At 38.2% G+C, this 27,203-nt stretch overlaps 1 protein-coding gene across 5 annotated transcripts in view; it reads right to left on the bottom strand.

Moving 5' to 3' along the window:
* ERCC6L2 (ERCC excision repair 6 like 2) overlaps positions 1-27,203 on the bottom strand; it is a gene marked incomplete at its 3' end in the record, with an annotated part of 180,817 nt that overhangs the window by 27,191 nt on the left and 126,423 nt on the right. For all 5 annotated transcript variants that reach the window (XR_013814485.1, XM_079790097.1, XM_079790099.1 and 2 more), the window contains 4 exons: positions 24,643-24,795; positions 20,289-20,369; positions 17,849-18,998; positions 6,143-6,297 (listed from right to left, as the gene is read on the bottom strand). Coding sequence is in view for 4 of the 5 variants with exons in the window: in XM_079790097.1 (XP_079646223.1) it covers positions 6,143-6,297; positions 17,849-18,998; positions 20,289-20,369; positions 24,643-24,795 (1,539 nt within the window). The remainder of the gene's footprint in view (positions 1-6,142; positions 6,298-17,848; positions 18,999-20,288; positions 20,370-24,642; positions 24,796-27,203) is intronic.

The raw sequence follows: 27,203 nt of genomic DNA, 5'->3' as shown, positions 1-27,203 counted from the left end.
GACAGCTGGCAGGAAACTGAGGGGAGAATACATCCTCCCCCTTTCAGGCACCACATCGCAGTTGCCATAGTGATTAATCCTTAATTGAATGCTGTCTTTGTACATTTCTTTTCAGAAAACTTTAAGTAAACTTAAGTTGAAAACATGCAGTTGATTGAAAAAAAATGAGGCACCACATCACAAACAGGTATAGCTACATTGTGCGACATACTTCCATATATTAAAAGAATGAAGTAACTCTAATAAAGGTATTATCAGTTCCTTCAAATACTTAAAATATATATATTTTTTTGGTTTGAAGCTTAACCCTAAATTATAAAGGTTTTTCCTCTTGTCATCAGAAATCTCACTGTTTAAAAAAGCTGTCCAGAAGTGGTTCTAAAAATATCCAAATACATTTTAATGCAAAATGAGTTTTTATTTTATATTGTTTGTATTACTTTATAACAAAGGTATAATTAGAATTTATTTTAGGAGAGATAGGTTTTCATTCAAGACATCTATAAAACGTGTTCTATGAATAGAAATTATTTATAAAAGTATGAACTATAAGAAACCAAAGGATAGATGGAAAAGATAGTATATTAGGCCTTTTCTTAATATATAGTTGAATTTGAAATTCCTAGCTTTTGTCATTTTGGTTATCAACAATTATATCAAAAGGACTGAGAACCTCTGAAAGACCAGAGTTTTATCTAGGCGTGTGGTAGACATGACCTCTTTGTAAGTTTTCCGTTTAGTCTATTCCTGTGAAGTTTAGTTAAAGGCTTTCACTTAGACTCAACTTAGCATTCCTTGGAAAGTGAAATACTTGCATATTGTGATCCCTGTCAACAAACAGGATTTGTTTCCTTAGGCAGTGAGGCAACACCTCTGCACTGGCTACAGATGCACGTGCACGCACACAGACCTCACACACATGCCTACACACACACACACACACACACACACACAATCTTTTCATACACATGTAAAAGTCTCTAATAAAACTTTGGTGACAGACATGAAGCACCCAGAAGAATTCTCAGTAATCTAAAGATTCTTGATGCGAGCCCCAGATGAAAGATACTGTCCTGTAGGTGGAAGGTCTGGGGACTTGGGGAGTTTTCCAAAGCAAGAGGCTTACAACTCTAACAATATGGCTGAGTCTCTTTTGTCTTCACCTTGCTTCATTTCCCTTCACCTTATTCTTTTCTTCCCATAGCTATTTTTCAAAACTGCAAATTCACTATTGCCACCCACCACCACACTACAAGTTGCAAAACCTTTCAGTGAGTGAGATACATGTCTCTAACCAATGTTTCAAAGATACACTCATTGAAGGTGCTGAAGTAATACTGACCAGATATGATGAAGTCACTGAGTGTAAACATTTTTTTCTGAGGTAGAAATTCTGTGATATGGCTTTGAAATGTCATCAACATCTCATCTATGTGAAATAATATTATCTGAAAACGTCTTTACAAATAGTTTTAGTACAGAGAAAAGCAACACTACCATCATTCTATCTCCCTGACATTACTGAAGTAGTATTTAGTTTCCAGAAGAACTACAATGAGGAGGACCGAGATTATTATGCGTAAAGATAATGCAGACGTAGTCTGCGGGCAGTGATGCCTCCCTCATTTGAACGTCTGTCAGCAGCCATGGGAATATCTTAAATTAGAAGCTGTCCCATCAACTGATGAATCTAAAGAGAAAATAAATCTATCAGCTTTAAAGAGAAAAACTACTAATAACTTTAATTCTAATATAGACTCTTATAAAATAAATCAATATAAATTATAAAGTACTGAGTGGCTTTCTATTTCCATAAGCAAAAACTTAATAGTCACATATAACATTTTGGAAAAATATTCTACCATGAACATTATTAAGTTTTGTTTGTTTTAATCATTTTTAAAATTGATTTTAGAGAAGGGGGGAGGGAGAGAAACATGAATGGACCAGGGGCTGAACCCACAGCCTGGGTATGTGCCCTGACAGGTATTGAACCCACCACCTCTTAGCGTACGGGGACAATGCTCCAACCCACGGACCACACAGGCCATGGCAAACATTCTTGCGGTTTTGTTAAGGGAGTCCAAAGCCCCACATCTCCTAGTACCACCCAACCTTTTATTTATAGGTAAATGTAGTTGTTTATAACTATTTATGGATTATTCCCTGTGGTTCCCTCAGGGGTCAACGCCTCCAGGGGAGTTAAAAGCGGACATCAGTCTTACCCAGTGGTAGTACTAACAATACAGTAAACCCTCGATTTTGTGGACCTCGATTTAACAGACTTCGGATTTAATGGACAAAATTTCCGGCTTGTATGTCATATATGAACAGTAATACCCTCTTGATTTTAAAGTGCTTTTAACCAGGATTTGCTTAAAATTAAATTAAGAGGCTATTTTTTTTTTTTTTGGTTACTAATTCACTGTTATTTTTAACAAATTGGCCATATGTTGGAAAGAACACTGTAGTAATTTCGCCAACATAAATAAATATTACATACCTACAACTATAGTCAACATATTTAAATCCAAGAGTCACCGCTGGTAAGCAATGTTTGGGGAATGCTTAGAATGTGATCATTGGTTCTGTTGTCATGTGGTGTGACTTTCTGCAGCTAAGCCACGCCCTAGCCTTGTGTATTTGTTTACTTCAAGGTGACTGATGAATTCACACATTTACTAGACCTATTCAGTAGAAAAGTAAAATTACTGTAATACATATAGAAAACTTTTCAGTGGAATTAAATTTTTCATACATACTTAATTTTAATTACACAAACATGTCTGCATAAGTAAAAACAGGTAAACTAATTTGTCATTTTTAAACATATGAATTCAGAAAACCTACTTTATTATATAACAGATTTTCAGCTTTAACGGATGCCTCCTCCCCCCTCGCTCGAATTAGTCCGTTATTTCGAGGTTTTACTGTACTTATTATTTATTGAGTGCTCTTTCGTGTCAGGCTCTGTTCAGAGTATTTACAGGTATTACTTCATTTAGTTTTCGTAAAAACCTTTGGAGGTAAGAAGTATAATTGTTTGCATTTTAAACACCAGGAAATTGAGAGGCAGAGAAGGTAGTAACTTCCTCCTGGTCACACCAGGGTCATGAGGGAGAGCGAGAATTCAGACTTTGGCATTCTGAGTGGAGTCCATGCACAGGCTAGTGATAACCATCAAAATTCCTCCAGCCTCTGGGAGGTTGCACAGTTCAACAGGTTGAAGGTGAGACTCATTATATTTATTTATTTACTTATTTTCAATTAAACTAAAAGGAGAAAAACATGAGGTATGTCTCAGGGGTTATATTTTTATGTCAAAAATACAGTAGCTTTAGTTTTGACATTGGTGAAAAACTAAAAACATCACAAATATACACTGAGTGGCCAGATTATTATGATCTCTGAACGCATAATAATCTGGCCACTCAGTGTATATACGTACATATATATTAGAAGCCCGGTGCATGAATTCGTGCATGGGTGGGGTCCAGCCAGCCTGGCCAGGGGGAGGGGACATGGGCAGTTGGCTGGCCTGCCTGCTGGTCGAACTCCTGGTCGAGGGGACAATTTGCATATTAGCCTTTTATTATATAGTATATACACTGAGTGGCCAGATTATTATGCATTCAGAGATCATAATAATCTGGCCACTCAGTGTATATTATCACTATCTGTTTTAAAAATTCTGATTATCAAATATCAAGTAAGATTATTCTTTTTTTAATGATAAGTTTATAATATTGTCCCTGAGTATCTTTGTATATAGGTAATATAACTTTCAAGATGTTAAAGTACAGCTATATTAATAACCTGATATATTAAATGGTATAGGTCAAACCTGATGAATTGAATCTTGTTCTGTATCAAGTTTTTATTTAAAGAAGCCAGCCACTGAAATGAGCATGTTGACACAGAGTTCTTGCCTGCTAGCCCTGGTGGCATGAGATTAGACCCCCTGCTTACTGGTTTTAAAACTTGCCTGAATATTTTACACCAACCATGATTTAGTCATGAAACCACAAATTTCTTTCTATTCCCTGAAAAAGATGTACTAAATTGGTCTACGTGTCAAAGGGGAGATACATGGTCTCAAAGGGCATATGAGAAATCCTAGGGGATAAATACTCCAATTAGTTTCCTGGTAAGAAATATCCCTCATGATAAATACCACTGTGAAGACACAAGGTTTCTGATGAGGTTGTGCTGAGAAAGGTTGAAAACTATTGGTATTGCTAATACAAAGATAAAGAAATTTCCTGCCACTAAAGGCAAAGTATATTTGAAGCATTTTCATTTTTACAACTTTTCTTGAGAAAGTTCCAAAGGGACTTTTTCTTGCTTCCCTATCTAAGGGGTTGCTTCTCAGGTACATTTTGGGAAATTATAAGCCTGTAAATCCCTTCTCTGAAAAACATTTAAATAAACTAGTAACTAATATCCAGTTATTTTATTAACAGCTACTACAGAGGTTTGCCAAGCTATCTTACCCTTTTCTCATTAAAATTTGTTTTTTTAGAAAAGGGAATGGTTTTCTTTCTTTTTTAAAGCTAATAAAAAAGTGGCTGTCTATTTAAAAGATACCAATATGCTCTTCATTCTAATAAAGCAAATGCCTGGCAAACCCAGCATACTTCTGCCTATCTTTCCCAGATAGCTCCTACAAGGCAGTCAGACTGTAGAACTGCTGTCTACAGTATTGGTTGAGAGACAATATATTTCTAGATCAAGTGACAATATAAAAAAGCAGCATACTTGGGTCATGAAAGAATGTTCTCATGAATTGTATTTTGACATTGGGCCTTTTGATTACATTAAAATACTAAAAGCACCGCATTTCAAAGTCTGCTATTACATTACTTGAAGGATATTATAAGACAATTGACTGTTCACTAGGTCACTCAGTGGTCTTCATTTAAAATCCCGGCGACAAATTCCTTCATATTAAATGCTGGGAAAAGCTTTAGAAGAGCTAGTGTTTTTCTGCCCTTAAGGACAACATTTAGCTCAGTGTTGCTCAGCAGGGTGTTACGGCATTTTGGGCAAATCAATTGTTGGCAAGTGGGATGTCCCCCTCCCCACCACAGCCATTTAGCATCCCTGGCCTCCAGACATTAATGCCAGTCAGGCACTCAGTCATTGTGACCACCCAAACTGCCCACACACATGATCAAATGCACGAGTAGAGAGCACACTAAATAAATTGTTTACTTCCTTTGTTCTGTCTACGAGGCAACTCAATCAAATTTGTTTAAAAAAATATCTGGGTAAAACCATTATGTCCTATATTTCTACATTCTAACTTTCTCTCACTCTTGAACTTCCAATTTAATTTATATTTCCCTTGGTCCTGAGTTTCACTTTCTATTCTGATTTTATCATTAAGACAATCCAAATTATTTTTGGAGCCCGATGAGGTACAAATAAATGAAGATCACTTGGCAATTCAGAGGCATTGCCCCCCTTCATTCTTAAAAGCAATGCTAACTTGAAACAAACCACTGTTTTACAAAGTATACATTTTTTTTTAACTCCACATAAAGTGGTAGAAAAACTACTCCTCAGACACTTAGTTCTTAGGAATTAATAAAGGATAATAAGCCAAAAAGAAGAAAATATTTTTTAAAACCTTTGATGAAAGTGACTATCTGTAAATAAATATCACATTTATATAAAGCTTTATTTCTATATAATAGCAATTTTAAGTGAGAAGAGCCCACAGACAGTTTTTATTACCTTTAACATTCTAAAAATCCTTTTACTAAAAAAAAAAATAAATTCCATGAACCTAGTTTTTACGTGTCTTCATTTTAGATGAAAAATTTTGGAGGAAATCTGGTTTGGGTTCTGATTTAACTGCATGATTCCCTCAGATTCCTCATTTCTTGGCAAACTTTTATTGAAGAAAACAATTAAGTAGCTCAACATTTTTAGACATTTAGATACTGATTTGTCTTTTACTATAAAACATCTTCAGTGACTCTCGTGCCCCAAATAATGTTCTGTTTTTTACACTTATTTGTATCACTTACAATCTCAGTAGCTACTTTTGAGGGGATGCTTAGTGAAGATCTTATTGAGTAACTTCTATGAAGATGAGATAAAAACTGAAGATGACATTATGCTCTATGCTTCTTACCTTAGACGTGCAAACAGCTATGTTCGCAGGAAGCTGGGAAAACTGCTTCAATTCAAATACATCACGTGCTGCCCATCGGCTCATGTGATTTTCAGCTTTGCTTGATCCAATCACATTCTGGTTTGAGTGAATGTAAGCCACTTCCTGAACACCATCTAGAGGTAATCAATGTTTGTTCAGTGATGTCTCATTATGAAGCAAAATGGTTCCATGTACTTTAAAACTTACCAGCAACACACTAACAATCAGTTATGCTTGTTTTGTTTTTAATCCTCAAGAAAAATATTCAGTTTGTCAGTTAACATCGTAATAGTCATTTAAAAAAATTAAAAAGAGGAAGAGTTCAAATATGTTGGTCTAGACCAGTGGTCGGCAAACTCATTAGTCGACAGAGCCAGATATCAACAGTACAACGATTGAAATTTCTTTTGAGAGCCAAATTTTTTAAACTTAAACTTCTTCTAAAGCCACTTCTTCAAAATAGACTCGCCCAGGCCGTGGTATTTTGCGGAAGAGCCACACTCAAGAGGCCAAAGAGCCGCATGTGGCTCGCGAGCCGCAGTTTGCCGAGGTTAACTTGGAAGGACTTTTCCCTCTCATCAATATGAGAACTTCTGCCGAAACCGGTTTGGCTCAGTGGATAGAGCGTCGGCTTGCGGACTCAAGGGTCCCAGGTTCGATTCTGGTCAAGGGCATGTACCTTGGTTTCAGGCACATCCCCAGTAGGGGGTGTGCAAGAGGCAGCTGATCAATGTTTCTCTCTCATCGATGTTTCTAACTCTCTATCCCTCTCTCTTCCTCTCTGTAAAAAAATCAATAAAATATATTAAAAAAAATATGAGAACTTCTAATATTAGGTAACAATCTTTTTAGACTTAAACCTGAAACGAGAGTTTTGGCCAACAGGAAAGTCGTGGTGAAGGGCTGTTTCTATTTGTTGTTCCAGTTGATTTAAAAAAATATATTTTTACTGATTTCAGAGAGGGAGAGATAGAAACATCTATGAGAATCATTGATCAGCCACCTCCTACACGCCCCCTACTGGGGATTGAGCCCGAAACCTGGGCATGTGCCCTTGACCAGAATCGAACCCGGGACCCTTCAGTCCATGGGCTGATGCTCTATCCACTGAGCCAAACTAGCTAGGGCTCCAGTTGATTTTTAAAAATTGTTTAATAATTTAAGCTCAGTGTTAGCCTCATCTGTTCCTTTCAACATGTACTTGATTACAGTGATGAAGTGGGAGCGAGGGGTTTATGACCAGGGAGTTTCGTTTGGTTGGCTTTGTTCAGTTTTACTGTTTGTATTCTGTCTTTTTTGTACATATGCCCAGAGAATGTCAAGATTGGAAACTTTTTAGGAAATGAAAAAAATTAACTTACAGCATTTATCTGAAAGAAGTTTAAAAAATGGCTACATTTTTTATTGCTTTGCTTCTAGGCACCCATAATTTACTTTAAACTGTGGTCATAAAAGAGAAGGCTAGAACTAAGGTCTGTAAAAGCTCTCTCCAACAGCTCTGGCAATGAACCTTGATCATGACCTTCAACACTTGTGCTGTTTCAGTCCTGAACTTCTCTCAACCAGACTCGCCAATCATGCAAAAACAAGATGTTAAATAAGATGATTGAAAGAGCAACTACGATAATATTCTCCTGAAGTTTCAAAGCACCAGGGAGTGTGTATGGCAACAGTTTAAAACCTTCAAAAGCCCTAGCCGGTTGCTCAGTGGTTAGAGCATTGGCCTGTGGACTGAAGGGTTGAGGGTTTGATTCCAGTCAAGGGCACATACCTGGGTTGCAGGCTCAATCCCTGGCCCCAGTTGGGGCACATGTGGGAGGCAACTAGTTGATGTATCTCTCACATCGATGTTTCTCTCTGTCTCTCCCCCTCCTTTCCATTTTCTCTGAAAATCAATGGGGAAAAAAAATATATCCTCAGGTGAGGATTAACCAAAAATAAATAAATAAAATAAAAATAAAACCTTCAAAAAGATTCTTCTGGTAGAAAATTTACTCAGATTTTTCTTAATTTTGATGATAAATTTTATACCTTACTCAAAATAGCATTAGTTCCACACTAGCTCTTGACATCTTTTGGACAATAAAATCCAAACCAAAAGCAAACAAACAAACAAAAAAACCTCAGCTGATTTAAAAAAAAAATAGTTTATGCAATAATTCCTCAAACATAAAATCTAGTTGTAGCACACAAACCAAAGGATAGTCCAGTAATTAGTTACAAGGGTATCAGAATGTATACTATCATGAATATTAAATATATTTTTATTGATTTCAGAGAGGAAGAGAGAGATAGAAACATCAATGATGAGAATCATTGATTGGCTGCCTCCTGCACGCCCCCTACTGGGGACCGAGCCCACAACCCAGGCATGTGCCCTAGACCAGAATCGAACCCGGGAGCCTTTAGTCTGCAGGCCAATGCTCTATCCACTGAGCCAAACCGGCCAGCGCCCATCATGAATTTTAAATGAGACTACTAATAACTGCAAAAGAAAGCCTGATTTGCAAATAAGTTAATCACAATGATTAATGTTTCCACATCACTGCATCCTTGCTTATACACTAGCTTCTTTCATATAGTTTTTTGGGAACTAACTCTTAAAATCACTAAATGGCTTCTCGGCAGGTGGTGGTGGCAGGGGAAGCAGTTCTTCCATCTCTCTGAATCCCTACAGAGAGCAGACAGCAATTAGAGAGCAAAACCAACGCCACACACAGCACTCACTACGAAATTAGATGAGCAGATACCCAAGTGAGCCCTAAAATACAAGCACGTGGGGAACCCACCAGCAGCTATACACTCTGCATAGCACCAGGGCCTGTGTGAAGGAAGAAGGAAGTAGCAGAATGGCACCTGCTAGATCTGAGAACAGGAGACCACAGAAGAGCCAACAAGTACTAGTATTCACTGGGAAGCAAAATGGGCCAACTAGAGGTAGCAGCTGAACTCTGGGAAGGTTCCCACTCTCCAAGGCTGAGTGGGTACATGGGGTGGAGGCAAGAAAGCCTGAGGGCTGGAGCAGGCTAGCACTCAGGAACTTCCCCAACTGACCCACAGGGGCTTCCAGGTCAGGGCCACACAACGAGGAAAAACTTCCGGAAGGGAGTCAAAAGGAGCAGGATAGAAAGACAGGAATGAGGAAATGAGAAGATCCATCAAAGGAGGGGAAGGGATAGGGACAGGAAATCCCACCACAGTTTTGAAGATTATCCAAAGGTCACAGATATGGATCTTTGTGAAGTTACAAAAATGTTCCTAAACTCTGCCTCATTTAAAAAATTCAGGGAAATTTTTTTATAATCAGGAAGAGGGTCAACTCTCATAAAAATTATGAGAGAATAAGCAGCAGAATTTATCCCTATAATGAAAACATGCCAGATACATGTGCTCACAAAACAAATTAAAACAGTAACTGATTTCAAAATAAGGTAAAAGAGTTCAAGAAAATGATAAAACACAGAAAACAACAACATAAATCAGAATTAAAATAACTTAGAAATAGGCGGCAGAACTCAGGAAAAACTCAGAAATTAAAAAAATTATTTCAGCCTGGCCAGTCTGGCTCAGTGGTTGAGTGTTGACCTAAGAACCAGGAGGTCACTGTTGGATTCTCAGTCAGGGCACATGTCTGGGTTGCAGGCTCGATCCCAAGTAGGGGCCTCGCAGGAGGCAGCTGATCAATGATTCTCATCATTGATATTTCTATCTCTCTCTCCCTCTCCTTTCCTCTCTAAAATCAATAAAAAGTATTTTAAAAAAATTATATCAGAAATAGACTAAACTAGAAAGAACATAAGATGGAATGAACACAACAGATAAGCAAAAAGAAATTAAAAAGATATAAAAAAGGATTTGAGAGAATGTGACAAATTCAGGTAAAGAAGAGTGAACATTTGGATCACAGGAGTCTCTGAAGAAGACCAATAAAATAAGTAACTAAAAACACTAGTATAAGAAAGCTTTCCTAAAATAAAAACCAAGTTGAAACTATATTATGAGAATACTGACCAACACTGTTATGGACTGAATGTTCCTCCTCAATTCATATGTTTTTTTACTTTTTATTTTATTATTTTATTATTTATTTTATTTTTATTTTTTTCTCATTTTTTAATTAAGGTATTATATGTGTACATATCTTACCATTGCCCCACCCCACCCCACTTCCATACATGCCCTCACCCCCCAGAGTTTTGCATCCATTGGTTATGCTTATATGCATGCATACAAGTCCTTCGGTTGATCTATCTTCCCCACCTCTCCCTAACCTTCCTGCTGTAATTTGACATTCTGTTTGATGCTTTACTGTCTCTGTATCTATCTTTTTGTTCAACAGTTTATAATGTTCTTTATTATCCATAAATGAGTGAGATCATGTGGTATTTTTCTTTCATTGACTGGCTTATTTCACTTAGCATAATGTTATCCAATTCCATCCAGGTTGCTGCAAATGGTAAGAATTCCTTCTTTTTTATGGCAGCATAGTATTCCATTGTGTAGATGTACCATAGTTTTCTGATCCAGTCATCTGCTGATGGGCACCTAGGCTGTTTCCAGATCTTAGCTATTGTAAATTGTGCTGCTATGAACATAGGGGTGCATATGTCCTTTCTTATTGGTGTTTCCAGTTTCTTAGGATATATTCCTAGGAGTGGTATTACTGGGTCAAATGGGAGTTCCATTTTTAGTTTTTTGAGGAAACTCCATACTGTTCTCCCCAGTGGCTGCACCAGTCTACATTCCCACCAGCAGTGCACGAGGGTTCCTTTTTCTCCACATCCTCGCCAACAATTGTCGTTTGTTGATTTGTTGATGATAGCCATCCTGACAGGTGTGAGATGGTACCACATTGTTGTTTTGATTTGCATCTCTCGGATAATTAGTGACGTTGAGCATGTTTTCATGTGTCTCTTGGCCTTCCTTCTGTCTTCTTTTGAAAAGATTCTATTTAGGTCCATTGCCCATTTTTTATTGGATCATTTATCTTCCTTTTATTAAGTTGTATAAGCTGCCTGTAGATGTTGGAGATTAAACCTTTATCAGTGATACAATTTGCAAATATGTTCTCCCATACAGTGGGCTTTCTTGTTGCTTTGTTGATAGTTTCTTTTGCTGTAAAAAAGCTTTTTATTTTGATGTAGTCCCATTTGTTTATTTTCTCTTTAGCTTACATTGCCCTAGGGGCAGTATCAGTGAAGAAGTTCTTTTGGCATATGTCTGAGATTTTGCTGCCTGTGGATTCCTCTAGTATTTTTATGGTTTCCCGTCTTATGTTTAAGTCCTGTATGCATTTTGAGTTTATTTTTGTGTATGGTGTAAGTTGGTGATCTAGCTTCATTTTTTTGCATGTATCTGTCCAATTTTCCCAACACCATTTATTGAAGAGACTGTCTTTATTCCATTGTATGTTCATGCCTCCTTTGTCAAATATTAATTGAGCGTAGTGGTTTGGATCAATATCTGGATTCTCTATTCTATTCCATTGATCTATATGTCTGTTCTTGTGCCAGTACCAGGCTGTTTTGAGAACAGTGGCTTTGTAATACAGCTTGAAATCTGGTATTGAGATCCCTCCTACTTTATTCTTCTTTCTCAGGATTGCTGTGGCTATTCGGGGTCTTTTTTTTATTCCAGATAAGTTTTTGGAGAGTTCTTTCGAGGTCTGTGAAATATGCCGTTGGTATTTTAATGGGGAGTGCATTGAATCTATAGATTGCTTTGGGTAGTATGGACATTTTAATTCTGTTGATTCTACCAGTCCATGAACATGGTATGTTCTTCCATCTGTTTACATCTTCCTCTAGCTCTTTTTTCAGTGTCCTGTAGTTTTCCGCGTATAGGTCTTTTACCTCCTTAGTTAAGTTTATTCCTAGGTATCTTATTTTTTTTGGTGTGATGGTAAATGGGATTGCTTTTTTAGTCTCTCTTTCTGTAAGTTCACTATTGGTGTATAGAAAGGCCATAGATTTCTTGGCGTTAATTTTGTATCCTGCTACATTGCCGAATTCATTTATTAAGTCTATTCGTTTTTTGACGGAGTCTTTCGGATTTTTTATATACAATATCATGTCATCGGCAAATAAAGACAGCTTTACTTGTTCTTTTCCAATTTGGATGCCTTTTATTTCTTCTTCTTGTCTAATTGCAATGGCTAATACTTCCAGTACTATGTCAAACAGGAGTGGTGAGAGTGGGCATCCCTGTCTTGTTCCTGTTCTTAGGGGAAATGATTTTAGTTTTTGTCCATTGAGTATGATGTTTGCTGTGGGTTTATCATATATAGCTTTTATTATGTTGAGGTATGAGCCTTCTATTCCCACCTTGTTGAGAGTTTTTATCAAGAAAGGGTGTTGGATTTTGTCAAATGCTTTTTCTGCATCAATTGATATGACTATGTGATTTCTATCTCTCAATTTGTTCATGTGGTGTATCACGTTTATTGATTTGCGGATATTGTACCATCCTTGCATTCCTGGGATAAATCCTACTTGGTCATGGTGTATGATCTTTCTAATGTACTGCTGGAGCCGATTTGCTAGAATTTTGTTGAGGATTTTGGCATCTATGTTCATGAGGGATATTGGCCTGTAATTCTCTTTCATTGTGTTGTCTTTATCTGGTTTTGGTTATTAGGGTGATGCTGGCTTCATAGAAGGAGTTTGGAAGTGTTCCTTCCTCTTGAATTTTTTGGAATAGTCTGAGGAGGATAGGTTTTAGTTCTTCCTTGAATGTTTGGTAAAACTCTCCTGTGAAGCCGTCAGGCCCCAGGCTTTTGTTTGCCGGAAGCTTTTTGATGACTGCTTCAAGTTCTTCCATAGTTACTGGCCTATTGAGCTGTTTAGATTCTTCCTGATTGAGTTTTGGAAGGTTATATTTTTCTAGGAATATGTCCATTTATTCCAGGTTGTCCAGTTTGTTGGAATAGAGTTGTTCGTAGTATTTTGTAACAATCCTTTGTATTTCTGTGGGGTCTGTTGTTATTTCACCTCTTTCATTTCTGATTTTGTTTGTTTGGGTCCTCTCTCTTTGCTTCTTGGTGAGCCTGGCTAGAGTTTCATCAATCTTGTTTATCCTTTCAAAGAACCAGCTCTTGGTTTTGTTGATCTTTTATACTGTTTCTTTGGTCTCTATGTTGTTTGTCTCCGCTCTGATCTTTATTATTTCCTTCCTTCTGCTTACACTGGGCTTTTCTTGCTGCTCTTTTTCTAACTCTTTGAGTTGTAGGGTTAGGTAATTTATTACCATTGTTTCTTGTTTTTTGCAGGCTTCTAGAGCTATGAACTTCCCTCTCAAGACTGCTTTCGCTGTGTCCCATAGATTTTGGATTGTTGTGTTTTCATTGTCATTTGTTGCCATGATGTTTTTTATTTCTTCCTTGATCTCTCTGGTGACCCAGTCATTGTTTAATAGCACGCTGTTTAGTCTCCAGGTGTTTGATTTCTTTAGATTGTATTTATTGTAGTTGATTTCCAGTTTTATGCCACTGTGATCTGAGACTATGCTTGATATGATTTCTATCTTCTTGAATTTGAAGAGACTTTGCCTATGTCCCAGCATATGGTCTATCTTTGAAAATGACCCATGTGCACTTGAGAAGAATGTATGTTTTGTGGCTTTGGGGTGAAATGTTCTGAAGATGTCAATTAATTCCATCTGGCCTAGTGAGTCATTTAGGATTGATGTTTCTTTGCTGATTTTTTGTTTAGAGGATTTGTCCAATGGTGATAGTGGGGTATTAAAGTCTCCTACTATGATTGTATTGCTATTAATCTCTCCCTTGATATCCTCCAGGAGTTTTTTTTAATGTATTTGGGTGCTCCTATATTGGGTGCATATATGTTTACCAGAATTATTTCTTCTTGTTGGATTTCTCCCTTTAGTATTATGAAGTGGCCTTCCTTATCTCTTGTGATGGCATTTACTTTGAGGTCTATTTTGTCAGATATAAGAATTGCTACCCCAGCTTTTTTTTCATTTCCATTTGCCTGAAAGATATTTTTCCATCCCTTCACTTTCAATCTGTGTGAGTCTCTTGTTCTGAGGTGGGTCTCTTGTAGACAGCATATATATGGGTCATGTTTTTTAATCCATTCAGCCACTCGATGTCTTTTGATTGGAGCATTTAGTCCGTTTACATTTAAAGTTATTACTGAAAGGTATTTGTTTGTAGTCATATCTATTTTTGTGTCTGTGTTCCTTCTTACCTGTTTATTTCTTCTTTTTACAGTATTCCCTTTAGCATTTCTTGCATTGCTGGTTTGGTGGTGATAAACTCCTTTGGCCTTTTTTTGTCTTCAAACCACTTGATTTCCCCTTCAATTTTGATTGATTGCCTTGCTGGATAGAGTATTCTTGGATTCAGTCCTTTGCTTTGCAACACTTTGTATACCTCCTTCCATTCTCTTCTAGTTTGATGTGTTTCTGTTGAGTAATCATTTGACAATCTGATGGGTGTTCCTTTGTAGGTAACTCTCTATCTCTCTCTTGCTGCCTTTAAGATTCTCTTTGTCATTTATATTTGACATTGAAATTATGACGTGTCTTGGTGTGGGTCTTTTGGGGTTGATCCTGCTTGGGACTCTCTGTACTTGTGTAACTTTTATCTTCCCCATATCCGGGAAGTTTTCTGTCATTATTTTTTCAAATAGATTTTCTAATCCTTGCTGCTCTTCTTGTCCTTCTTGCAGCCCTATTATACGTATGCTACTTCGTTTCATGTTGTCCCGAAGCTCCCTTAGGCTTTCCTCCTGCTTTTTAATGTTTTTCTCCAATTGCTGTTCAGATTGAGCTTGTTTCTGTACCTGATCTTCTAACTCACTAATTCAGTCCTCTGCTTCTTCTAGTCTACTGTTGAAACTTTCCATGGTGTTTTTGATTGTAGCTATATCACTTTTCATTTCTTCCTGATTCTTGCATAAGTTGTTGATTTTCTCATCCATCTGATGTATAAATTCCACGACCATTACTCTGAACTCCTTTTCGGTCATGTTGCAAGCTTCAGTTTCACTAATTTCCTTTCTTGGCGACTCCACATTTTCTTTCCTCTGTGAGTTATTTCGAATCCCCATTCTGGCTATTACCAGAAAGCTCAAGCTTCCGTTTGCGTGGACCTGGCCTGTGTGCTGTGGGAACTTCGCACCACCCGAGTTTCACTGAAGTGCTCTGACACTAGGACGTGTGGCTGCCATTGGTTGGTGGGAACCAGCCTTGCCCAGGGTCAGTGTCCCCGGTGTTCCGTGTGGTCTCGTGTGCACACTTAGAATCAGGGGCCCTGTCTGCACCACACTGTTGGTATGTGCCGAAAATGAGTTCCTTAGCACGTGCCAGGAGTCAGAGTTTCCCTGTGTCTGCACCAAGAATCGAGTGTCAGAGTCTCTGTTGCCTCTTGCAGCTTCTCATTGAGAATCAGGGTCCCTGTGTGTGCATGCACCAACAATTGGAGTCACTGGCTCTTAGTGTGAATGCACTGTGAGTCAGGGATCCCAGGCAGCTGTGTCCGGCGTGCCAAATTCCCTGAAGTGGAGCTGCGTCCTGTGTGTGCTCTCTCTACTGAGCCAAACCGGCTAGGGCTTCGCGCACTCTCAAATTCCTGAAGGGGCGCTGCCTCCGTGCGCTGAGCTCTCAGCTTCCCCGAAGGGGAGCTGCGTCCCTTGCGCCAAATTCCCCAAACAGGAGCCCTCCGTGTGCGCTCTCAGATTCCCCGGAAGGGGAGCTGCGTCTGTCCCGTGTGCCAAATTCCCTGAAGGGGAGCCCTCTGTGCGCGCTCTCAGATTCCCTGAAGGGAAGCTGCGTCCGTCCCATGCGCCAAATTCCCCGAAAGGGAGCCCTCCGTAAGCGCTCTCAGATTCCCCGAAGGGGAGCTGTGTCCTTTGCGCTATATTCCCTGAAGGGGAGCGCGCCCGTGCGCGTGTACTCTGCAGCTTGGGCGAGAGGCGGGTCTATCAGTTACTATGGCGCTATCCGCACCTGCAGGGAGGGGGATAGGCTCTTTGACTCACGGAAATCTGCTGCCAGGAAGTCTGGATTCTTGTTGTCTGTTGGTCTGAAGCTGTGATAGCAATTCTCTGTCCCCAGTGGCTGCAGGGTCCTGGTTTGTGTCTGAAGCCAGGATCCTGGTCTCAAGCAGCTCTGTTTCTCAAGATGGCGTGGTCTCCGTGCCCGCACCAGCCACCGAGAAGTGTCCGCTTTGTGCACGGGGCTCCGCCGTCTAAGACTGCCCAGTTTGGCAGCCCCTTGGAAGACCTGCAGAATTTAACTGTCCCTAGCTCATACACACACACACCACACCACACCACACATGTCTACTTTCCTCTATGGGTTCCTCACTCTCTCACACTCTCTCCCTCCCTACCTTCCTGCCGGTCGCCATCTTTCCAGAACCTCAATTCATATGTTGAAGTCCTAACCCCAGGGCCACGGAATTTGCAGTTGGACTTTGGGAAACAATTAGGTCACCAGGGTAGGCCCTAAAGAATGGGATTAGTGCCCTTATATGAAGAGACAGAAGAGAGATGATTTATCTCTCCACCAGGTGAGACACAGCAACAAGGGGGCCATCAGTAAACCAGGCAAAGGGCCCTAACCAAAAACCTAACCATGTTAGCATTGTGATCTTAGACACCCAGACTTACTGGACAATAATGAAAAGAACAAAAAATGCTTTGAGCGTCTAGAAAAACAAACAAACAGACAGACACATAACACAGCACTTCATGTCAGAAGAAAATAAAGCTACATATTTAAATTACTTAAGAAAATGTGAGCCAAGAATTTTATATCTAGCAAAAATGACTTTTAAGTATAAAGGGCATAAACTGTTATCAACAAGAATCTCAGAGATTATTCTCATGAGTACTTCCTGAGGGAGCTTCTAGAAAACAAGCTTCAGAAGACCAAAATGACTTGAGAAACATTGACATAAGGACTAATGGGGAGTGTTCAATTTATAGTTACCTGCAAACCAAGAATAAATTAATTCTAAGAGGGGAGGCTATGTAACACAATGTCTGCAAGTTCCAACACTGTGGACATAGTATATCTACTTTAAAAATAGGAAGAAATGGGAGAGTATGTTTTCAGGAATCATAATGTAGTATTATTGGTATTTTTACTTTTATGACTTTTATATAATATGGGATAAAACAAATGAGTAATTATGGAACATTATAATTAAATCATTACCTATATGCTTAAGAACCAGAATTAGCATTATAGAGGAAATGGTTATACAAATGTAACACATAAGAGGTTTAATAAAAGCTCTATAGTCTCAAATTATCAATATAAATATGCAAGTATCAATATAAATTCATGAAGTATTTAATCATATATAAAATGCACATATATGTATATAAATACATGTATACATAAATACATCTACACTAATAAAAGAGAAACATGCAAACTGACTGTCACTTCACTGTGCCCACCAGCCAATCAGGAGTATGCAAATTAACCCAACAAAGATGGTGGTGGGGCAATGTAGAGGATTCTGGGGGAGATGACAAAGTTTTCTACCTTGACCTAGGTGGTCTTCCCTTTATCCTGCCACACACTCACTTTCCTATTTGTTCCTCACTGTAGCATCTCGATTATAAAGAGCTATTTCACAAGCTAATTCAAGAATCTCTTACAGAACTATTTAACAAAACAAGTAAATTTTCAGAAAGTATCTGTAGTTACCTAAAAATTTATCCATTGATTCATACATCTGCTCTTGATTGGCAATGCTGTCATTTGAAAATTTCATTGGTTTTCTTGGTACTAAAGTGTTGTTTTTCTTATGCCGAGGCAATTTTGAAGAGAAACCAATTTTATCTTTAATAGTTTTTGGTCTATGTTTCTGTTTGGAGAAATCGATGTGGCTAACAAAAAAGTCATCATCTGAGGATGAAAAATCATCAATAACCTGAGAATTACAATCTTCATCTGTTGCATACAGTTGGTTTGCTTTCTTCATTGTTTTAGAAAAAGTGTCAAGTTCCCTTTTATTTTCCTTTTTTCTCTTGAACCTCAAAGAACTAGTTGCTCTTTGTTTTCTTACTCTTGACTTGGAGGAAATGTCGATGTCATCAGACTCATCACTAATATCACTACTACCTTTTCTTTTCATAATAGACTTCAGCGTCCTGCTCTTAGGATTTAATTGTTTTGAAATTAGTCCACTTCCTCTGACATCGGTCTTTCTATCATCACCATCATTTGTTATTTTTATAGGGTTTTCTGTTTCAGAATCTTCAGATCTATCCGCGGGTGGCCTAGACTTCATACTGCTCTTATGGGATTTCTGAGTTGTATATTGTGTGGGGAGGATGACATCACTATTTTCCGATTCTGTGTCATTCTGTAAAATGCAATGGTCATCAGCTGTATTTTTAAAAATTTTCTTATCAGACTCAGAAGAAACAGACTGTTCTAAAATCTTTTTACTTTTATCAAAAACACATTTTTCACTTGGCTTTAGGATATTAGCTAATTTCTGATGTTTTGAAGTACCACGAGGGACTTGATTCTTCTGACAACCAACATCTTTGGCTTCTGCTGAAAGGCATGGGGGCTGCTCATCAGGACTTTCATTGTCAGATGCAGTATTTTCATCACTGTCATCAACTGCTTTCCATTTTGTCTCGAGCAATTGAGAGAAACCACACTGGAGTAAGGTGAACTGTCCAGGAGGACCAGAAGCTTTACTTGAGTCAGATGCTTTGCCTCTGGCAGATTTGACTCTTGAGTTGTCCACCAATTCATCGTCACTGAGATCACTGCATAGACCACATGCATCTTTTGCCGGTGGTTCTGCACCTTTGGGTTCTTGACAGTCAGGCTCTCCAGGCTATGACAGAAATATTAGAAAATGTCAAGAGAATGACATCAAATCTATCATACTGGAAAGGAATTAAATTTGGGCAGATAACTTGTACAAGTCTATTTCGTGGTATTTTGTAAAAGTACACTTAATAAACAAATGTAAAGGATTTAATATTATAGTCTGGTACACTATTTTCTTTTTTCTAGTTTAACAACTTTCTCAAAATAAATAGAAGTTTAAGCTAGAATACCACGTGACCATTCTGGCCTCACAAGGGAAAAGCTCACAACTTATTGCTTACTGTAATCCAGCAGATGCTGCTCATCGTGCTTTGAGGAGGAGACAAACAGGAGTTAACAAAGAAAAGAATTTGCAACTGGAAAATGGTTCTAATCAATTAAAAATAAAAATAAGATCAAACAGAATCTTGACAACCAGAAGTAAAGAAAATATTGAAGCTATTTTGAAGCAAAATTTGCTATAAATTTAAATCCATATTTAATTTTTTCACATCAGTCAGAGCTAAGTATATCTTTCAGTTTCCTAAAACTGAGGCTTTATTAGTCAACACTTCAGGGAAAGTATTATCTAGCAATACTTCTGTCAACATTTGCTATTCATGTATTTCTATAAATTATAAATATATACCCCTAAAAACAAACAAGAAAAAACCAGCAACAACAACAATTTAAAAATCTGCACATAATTTTTACTTTTAAAAGATCCTTTGATAACAAATATAGATTTTGTATATGTGAGATAACAAACTACTAAAAAGACTGTAGGATCAAGGACTGAAATAAAATATCTATTTAAGAGAATAATTTTGATGTTCGGATTTAATAATCTTAAATACACTTAGACTGCTATTTTCCCACTTAATTTGTTGTCTAGTAAAAATCATTTTAAAAGGAGACTTATGTAATACTTTAAACAATAAAGAATTTAAAGTTAAAAAAAGAATTCACAGGAATAAAATAAAAAAATTAAAAAACTATCAACATAAAAAAAAATCATTTTAGCTTGGATTGGTCACTTACACAGTGTATTTAATTTTGGACTTACAGTTTGGTGTAGTTAAAATTCCAGTGTAGATATAAATGCCCGATGGGCGCTCTTGTTCTTATGATACAAAATGTTAAATTAGCCTAAATTGTTAATTTTACTGACAGTCTTAATTTTGTGTCCTTGACTTTTTTTAAGAAGGCATTTTCTTTACATATTGAAAAATGAAGGAGAAAGGGGAGAAAACTTAAAATTGTCACAGTCCATGTTTTCTAGGCGTTTTGGGCTACAGATTCCAACATTGCTTACTGGTTCTTGTTGGTGTTCTTGAGGTTCCTCTTTCAACCACGTTGTGGCTGTCATGACCCCTGCTTCCACTTGGCCTTCTCTCTATGAAGAATGCAAATAACCGTGTAAAATATGGGGGGAAAAACACCCAGATAAACAACAGCAATGGCATGCGAAAACTTGGCGTTAAGAAAGAGTGCACCTTGCTTTAGCTCTCTTAGTTATTTTTAAATTTGGTAATTAAGGAACTCATATACACTTTATATAACATTTTTAAATACTCTTAATTCTTAGGTAGTGGAGTGGCAGAGCGAAAGCATGCTGGGCCCATAAAATACTCTTATTTCTTGTTTTAAAGCTTACTTTTTCAGATAGAAAACTAACAGTGCTTTTTAGCCAATTCCATTAAAAGCTATAGTAGGTAAGGGAGGGTGGGAAAATGTTATATGTATACATACAGTAATGACTCCATAATAACCATGTCTATGTAATAATTATAGTAAGGACATATTGTCTACATTTCAAACAGCACAGATAATGTTGAATACTGAGAACTTGATAGTATAGCCTATATTGCTAGTGTATTTACTGTTCATATTTATTAAAAGGTTTATTGATTCCTTAGGTATAGTAGTAGACCTCAAAAGGAAAAGGGCCATCCTAGTATGAAACTTAAAAAGGTCTTAATTATATAACAGGTTTTCTATATCTTTTGGGAAATATCTATAATAATCAAAGTATAATATGCAAATCGACCAAATGACTGAATAGCAGGACGACCTTCCGGACAACCATGCTATGTATGACACGCACTAGCGCCAGGCCAGCCAAGCGATTGCACCCCATGCCTGTCGCCCGCAGAGGGAGGCAACTGGTGGTGGGGGAGGGGGAGCAGCGCTGCACAGATGAGATGGCAAGCAGTGGCAGCGGTGGGGCCAGCTGCCAGCAGCCGGGGGAAGGAAAGCCCCAATAGGCCCTGATCGCCGGCAAGGACTAGGGACCCTACCCGAGGGGTCCCGGATTATGAGAGGGTGCAGGCCAGACTGAGGGACCCCCCTGCCCGCGCATGAATTTCATGCACTGCACCTCTAGTTTATGCATATAAAGCTTTTGGTATATCATTTAGCAGAGGTATTTAATTGCCTGAATTCTAGAATATTAAATTTTCTTCAAAAGGAAATTAATATATTTATCTTTTAAGGCTTTATTTGTTGATAGAATGAGGGGAAATAATACTACTATCACCAGAGTTACAAATGTCCAGCTTATGAATACACAGACATACCAATGGCATGGTTCCAGCTACCTGGTATCTGAGAATTTCCCCTACAGATCTTTAGAGCATGATAAACAGTTCCTAAATTGCCATACTTTCTCTTGCAATGCCTAGAAGCTATTACTGCAAAGGAGTGGGGAGCCTACTTCCCATGACTGACTTTCATCTTTCCAACAGGTGTGAAATGGCAGTGCCAGAAACCCTCAAGAGATCAGAACCCCTTTGTGACAGCGACAGGCAACTGCAGTTTCCTGCTGCAGGGCAGCCCAGCACCTCGGAGACATGGTTAACGCCTCTGTCTTTCTCCTGCCCTCTGGCCCATCACACTATCACCCTGGCCCGAACCACGTCATCTCTGGGCTGGTTATTGCATTACCTCCCTACCTCACTTCTTGCTTCCACTCTTGTACTTCTGCTGTCTAATTCTTAATATTAATCCAGGTAACGCAGATCAGACGATGTCATGCTTCTGTTCAGAACCTTCTGATCGCTTGTTGGCTCCCTCAAATTCAGAGTCAAAGTTCCTGTATGTCCCGCTTCCTGTCAGGTCTCTGGCCCCATCTCGCTCTCTCGCCGACTCCACTCCAGCCACTCGGGCCTCCCTGCCATTTGCAATCATGCTGTTCACTCTCCTCCCTCAGGGCCTTTGCACTTGTTCCTGTGTCCAAATCACATCTTCCTCCCTGGTCTCTTCAAAGGGTCAAATGCAGTCCCACAGTGAGCTCTTCCTGGGCCACTCTGTTTACAACTGAAATGTGGTTTCCCTGACAGCCTCCTATTTCCCTTCCCGCTCTCATATTTTTTATTGAAGTACAGTTTACATATAACACTGTACACATTTAAAGTACACAGCTTGTTGATGTGATACATTTATATACTACAATATGATTACCACTGTAGCTTTAGCTAACATCTCTATCATGTCCCATAATGATCATTTTTTGTGTGTGGTGAGAACATTTATGATATTGCCCTGCAGCAATTTTAAAGTATTTAGTAGTATTGACTCTAATCACTGTGCTGGGCATTAGATCTCAGAACTTATTCATCTTCTACCTGCTCTATTTTTAGCCTTGGAATCTATCATCATAATATAGTGTAAGCTTCACTTATTTTTTTCTGCTTATTATTTGTCTCCCCAAATAGAATTTTTTTAATAGGCAGGATTTTTTGGGGGGTGTATTTTATTCATTTCTGTATACTTAGCTCTATGAACAGTACTTGACATTTAGTATGTACCCAATAAATATTTGTGAAATGAACTCTCAATATCTAATTCTAAAGAGAAACTATGATGTAGATTTAAAAAGTCAATGAAAAATATAACTCAATTGCTCAGAAATCATCAGATTAAAAATGTTCTGTAAGTTCTACATCTTAAAACATTTTAAAGGGATTTATTATAGCTTTTAAAAATTAAAATGTATCACAAGAAATGAAATTAATCTTTTATGTTATAATACATGCTTTCATTATAGAGGGCTTAGCATAATAACATTTTAAAACACTGTTTGGCCAAAAGCAGCATGAATTTAACCAGGCCTAAATAATTTTAAAATCTGGTTGACAACAAATGAACAACTTTAACTCAATATTTAATAACTGAATGCCAATTATGTGCTTAGCAAGAACCATAAACAAAATAAAACCTGGGAGTCCTGTCATTAGTAAACAGACACTCCTAGAGAAGAAATAAAATATACTTGGGACACCCATAGAACAGAGCACGTTCTATTTAATAACTTGCCATACAGATATGTCTTACCTAACACTTGTTTAACCAAAGAATAGGTGGCGATTCTCATAAAATAGAGAACTAAACTACGGCAAAAAATGGCATAAGTAATATAATGCTAATATATTTTATAGATAATGATTGCAAATTAGAAACATGAATGTCGGCTGGTATGTTGTTTAATACTCTGAGATGGAGGCAAGGTCTGAAGGAGCCCTGGAGGCCAAACAGGGATATTCAATAGATGAGAGAAAAGAAATGGGAAGACAAGTCTATAACAAGAAAGAGCATATTCAAAGAAAGGGACTTTAAATGGGCCACTCAATTCAGAATCAGTTACTATAAAATAAAACTCAGCAGTAGACACCGGCAATGATGTAACAGTTGTAATAGTCACAGTGTACAAACAATATGCCCCTTCCTGTTAGCCATGAGTTAGTGTTCACTTACTAGTATTCGGCTAGAGTCATACTGCTACCTGCTTATCATACGCTTTCTGATGTTACATTTCATTATGTAAATGTTCTCTCCCACCTCCCACCAAGATGGCCTAAGCTCTTTAAAGACAGGGACCAATTGTTCCTTGAACTATTTTTATGTTACCTAATGAATAAATGAAGTATAGAGTATTAAGGTTTTATTACAAAGTCCTGAAAATTAAGGAAAATATCCTTAATTCTAAGATTCAGTTTCTTCATCTATATGATGGGGGGAAGGGGGTGGTTTGAAAAAAAATGATAGTCCAGGATTTTATAATACTAAATGTCAACTAGAAAATAGGTTAATAGCCTCAGTAGTGTGGTATATTAAAGAATTTAAAAGATTTTTTAAAGGATATAAATATCTCATTTGAAGAATAAGAAACATCTGTATGCTGAAGATGAACACAACTGGGAGAGTTTGAAATATTGGTGTGGAATTTTTACTGGGAACAGAAAACAAAAATCTCCATGAGACATGGGAGTGCATCTCAGGGAATATTTGGTAACTTTTAATCAAAACACATTTTATACTTTTGTTTATTTAGGAAAGTATCTTTTTTTTTAGGTTCTGACTTCAACAGCTGTTTCAAAATAATAGACTTCTCTTTCCCAGTCTGAAAATGGCGTTGGAGGTCACACTATCTAGCATATGTATCTGTATTTGGTGTGTAGATTATTTATTAGTATGCATGGGAAAATCTTAGTATAGAGGTACAATAACTCATTTTTTATTTCTCAAGAAGTAGAAATTGTAAACATAAGGCATTTTTTATGAATAAAACCACAAATTTCTCTGAAAAGGCACTATCAATTATATTTCAAGTTTCCTGAGGGAGAAAACTATGTTTAAAATATTGGAAAGGTCAGAGAACAATTTCAAACCTCCAGGATATCCTTTGTAAGACAAGACCCTTGAGGCCTCAGTTTGAAGAGATTATGGAGTCCAAAAAGCTCTCCTCGATGCTCTTTTGATCCTTGAACTGCTTCAAAATATCGCTTGGCATTTTCGCTTCCAACCACCACACACTGAAGTTGCTAAAACAGAAAAAACACACAAGATATTTTTGAAGTGTTTGCGCCAACAATATGTCAGAATTTCCTGGCATTCCATGTATATACACAGCTTTAGCTGGAGCAGGCAGATTCTCCTTAGGGAGGAAATTTTATTTTAATTTTCCTAGCAGATGTTGCCATTATGGTGAAATAATAATAATCTGGCCAGTATTATTAAGAAGACTATTTTATCTATTTCTACCAACTCAGTCAAGATAACATCTTGAAGGACTATCCACCTGACATAAAATATTTAATAATATAGGCATACATTTGGATTCACTTTTCTCCTTTCTCGCTATTATTACAATGGGAACTACTAAAACTGATAGAAATAATTACTACATTATCAAAGTTAAATTATAATCTTAAGTAATTATATGATAACCATATTGGTGTCAAACTAACTGGCCATGGTTACATTGTCAACTAACAGCAAGAACCCATTTATGGTTTAGAAACATTGCATCTTTGAAATAATTTTGAATATAGAAAGAATATTAACATGGAACCCTTAAGGACATATGCCATTTTTGTATCAATATCAATGTGTCTATTTACTGGCTATTTTTAATGAATGTAATGTAAATACAATCTGATTAACCCCATGTATATTTTCAAGTTACTTGCAAGAAACAAAAAAATGCACAGAATGAAAACTTCAGTCTATTGTTGATAGAAGGATTAGTAAGAAATCACATGTTATTGTGATTATCAGAGTTGATTTGTACTGTAATAAATTACTCTAGGCAACTAAAATTATTCTTAATAGCTCCTATTTATCAAACACTTACAACATGTAAAGCATTTTTACATTTTCTCATTTAATCCCTTAGAACCGTATAAGACATTAACTCCTGTCCTGGCTGCTGTGCGTCAGTGGTAGAGCATCAGTCCACACACTGAAGGGTTGAGGGTTTGATTCCCAGTCAAGGTCACATATCTGGGTTGCAAATTCGATCCCTGGTCCTGATCAGGGCTCGTGAAGGAGGCAACCAATCAATGTGTCTTTCTCACACCAATGTTTCTCTCTCTCTCTCTCTCTCTCTCCCCACATCCCCCCTTCTCTCTTCCACTCTCTCTAAAAACCAATGAGAAATATATCCTCAGGTGAGGATTAACAACAACAACAACAACAACAAAATATATATATATATATACACATATATATATATATATATATACACACATACATATACACACATACACACATACTAGAAGCCCGATGCACGAAGATTCGTGCCAGAATGGGCCTTCCTTTCTCTGGATGCCAGCACTGCCTTTGCTCTGGCCGGAGCCGCCTTTCCGCTCTGGCCCAGAGACGCCTTTCTGCCTTCCTACGTTGCTCAGAGGCCCAGAGCGGCCGGGGTGGTGCAGGATGCCTGCATTGTTGCCATGGCAACGACGCAAACGTCCCGTCCTGCCCCCGGCCACTCGGTGCCCGCATATGCAAATTAACCCGCCATCTTTGTTGGGTTAATTTGCATACTCATTCCTGATTGGCTGGTGAGCATCATGAAGGTACAGTCAATTAGCATGTTACTCTTTTATTAGGTAGATATATTATCTCCCTTTCAGAAATAAAGAAACTGGATTTGCTCTATTTTAGAAATAAAGAAACTTACATATAGGGCAATTAAGTGCCTTGGCCACAGCTACCCAGCTAGAAAGGGACATTTCTAGAATTTATAGAAATAATATAGGCATACATTTGGGATGAATCCAAAATTTATTTGTAATAAATAATTTTTCACTTCCAGGATGTTACTCTTAAAACAAGACTCTTGTGACCTTAGTTTGAAGAAGTTATGGATCAACATATCAGCTTAATCAATTCAATACCAATGTCCCAGAAGCATGGGCTACCCTTCTGGGAATACAGAACCACAATAGCAGTCAATGCACCCGATGGCCTCGTTACCGATGATTTTACCCTTGCTTTTGACTTTACCTTAAACACTGTATTGTCAGACTGCAGCACTATCTATACTAATAAAAGGGTAATATGTTAATTAGACCTGGAGACCTTCCAGACATCCTTCCAAACAAACCCATAGTGGTGGGGCCGAGGCTGAGGCAGTTAGGGGCAATCAGGCCAGGAGGGGAGGGCAGTTGGGGTTGATCAGGCCAGTGGGGGAGGGCAGTTTGGGGCAAGCAGGCTGGCAGGGGCAGCCCATTGGGGGTGAGCAGGCGGGCATGGGGGGGGCACTTGGGAGCGATCAGGCTGGCAGGGAGGTGTAGTTGGGGGTAAGCAGGCCAGCAGGGGAGGGCAGTTGGGGGCGATCAGGCTGGCAAGAGGGGCAGTTGGGGGTGAGCAGGCTGGTGGGGGGGCAATTGGGGGCGATCAGGCCGGCAGGGGGGGCAGTTGGGGGGAAGCAAGCCGGCGGGGG

This window comes from Cnephaeus nilssonii (assembly GCF_951640355.1).
Source record: "Cnephaeus nilssonii genome assembly, chromosome: 14".
Taxonomy (NCBI): Eukaryota; Metazoa; Chordata; class Mammalia; order Chiroptera; family Vespertilionidae; genus Cnephaeus; species Cnephaeus nilssonii.
Note: the sequence above shows the minus strand (reverse complement) of the source record. Positions and strands in the feature narration are given on the sequence as shown.